The sequence below is a fragment of the Phytophthora parasitica genome (assembly GCF_000247585.1).
Source record: "Phytophthora parasitica INRA-310 unplaced genomic scaffold supercont2.2, whole genome shotgun sequence".
In the NCBI taxonomy this organism is placed as follows: Eukaryota; Oomycota; class Peronosporomycetes; order Peronosporales; family Peronosporaceae; genus Phytophthora; species Phytophthora nicotianae.
The window spans coordinates 194,470-195,502 of NW_008648988.1; the positions used below are offsets into that span (position 1 = coordinate 194,470).

General features: G+C 55.4%; 2 protein-coding genes across 2 annotated transcripts; both read left to right on the forward strand.

The window, feature by feature from the left end:
• Positions 1–165: 165 nt before the first annotated feature.
• On the forward strand, positions 166–405 carry PPTG_20883 (hypothetical protein; the record flags this gene model as incomplete). Its single annotated transcript, XM_008894310.1, has 1 exon — positions 166–405. One exon carries the CDS (start codon positions 166–168, stop codon positions 403–405), a length of 240 nt encoding a protein of 79 aa, XP_008892558.1.
• A 358-nt stretch (positions 406–763) lies between these two features.
• PPTG_20884 (hypothetical protein) lies at positions 764–961 on the forward strand (the record flags this gene model as incomplete). Its single annotated transcript, XM_008894311.1, has 1 exon — positions 764–961. The coding sequence occupies one exon, from the start codon at positions 764–766 to the stop codon at positions 959–961; it is 198 nt and encodes a 65-aa protein (XP_008892559.1).
• Positions 962–1,033: the final 72 nt, after the last annotated feature.

Consider the following 1,033-nt stretch of genomic DNA (forward strand, 5'->3'; position numbering starts at 1 on the left):
GGCAGAGTTTTGGGAGGAGCTCTACCGACGGAACAGAGGGAGGTCTGGCGGCAGACCTAGAAGCAAAACCTCAACCTCGTGCTGGGTCCGGGCAAGAAGTGCTATCTGAAGATCACCAATGCTAGTGACCGTGTAGTATGGCAACAAGAGCACGATTGAATTGGAATGTGGTTAGCGGAAGGTCGAGTACCGCGCTTACCGGTATATGTCCTGGTCGGGTCGAGACGCTATGCGAAGTGGCAGAATCTTGCGTACCAAGCTGCGGCGGACGAGATTGACGACGTGCCCGAGGTGGTAGACCGACCAGGGCCTGCTGTAGAACGACCGTCGTACACCACGCCGACCAGGATCCTGCCCAGACCGCCAGCGATCTCGCCCGGATCGAGGGCGGCCGCGCCCGAGTAGTCGAAACCTCGACCTGGTGTGAGCAAGACTATATCCGCGGTGGCGGTGTGCGACAAGGCGGCAAATAACACTGACGAAGCCAATCGAAGGAACACCGTCGAAGCCGACCGAAGCCAGTCGCTGTTCCACAACCGGGTGGCAGAGGACACGGTGTGTCACACGCGGGATGAGTCCGCCCCATTCCGTGATCAAGAATTTTCTGCGGGAGGCGACAGTGCAACAGAGATGTGGGACAGACTCACTGATACAGGCCCGAATCAGATTCGTAATCAAGACGAGACGGGGTCACTTCGGATTAGTAATCAAGATCGACGTGCAGAGACGAGTTTCGGACAAGATCGATGAGCAAAGACAGGTCATGACCAAGATCGATGAAAAGGCACAGACGCTAGACAAGATTGTCAGATGGAGACAGAGACATTTTGGACCCGTAATCAAGATCGAAGAGCAGCGCCTGATCGTGGGGACAAGGAAGTGTGTATCAGCGAAGGATGCGACCTTTACGCGGAAGATGTCAGTGATAACATGGCAGTCCTTCCAGACGTCGCTGAATTGACGGAAGAAGTTTCCTGCTGATTAAGGGTCTACTATCCGCCAAGATCATCAGCCATTCGTCATCGCCCTGGGC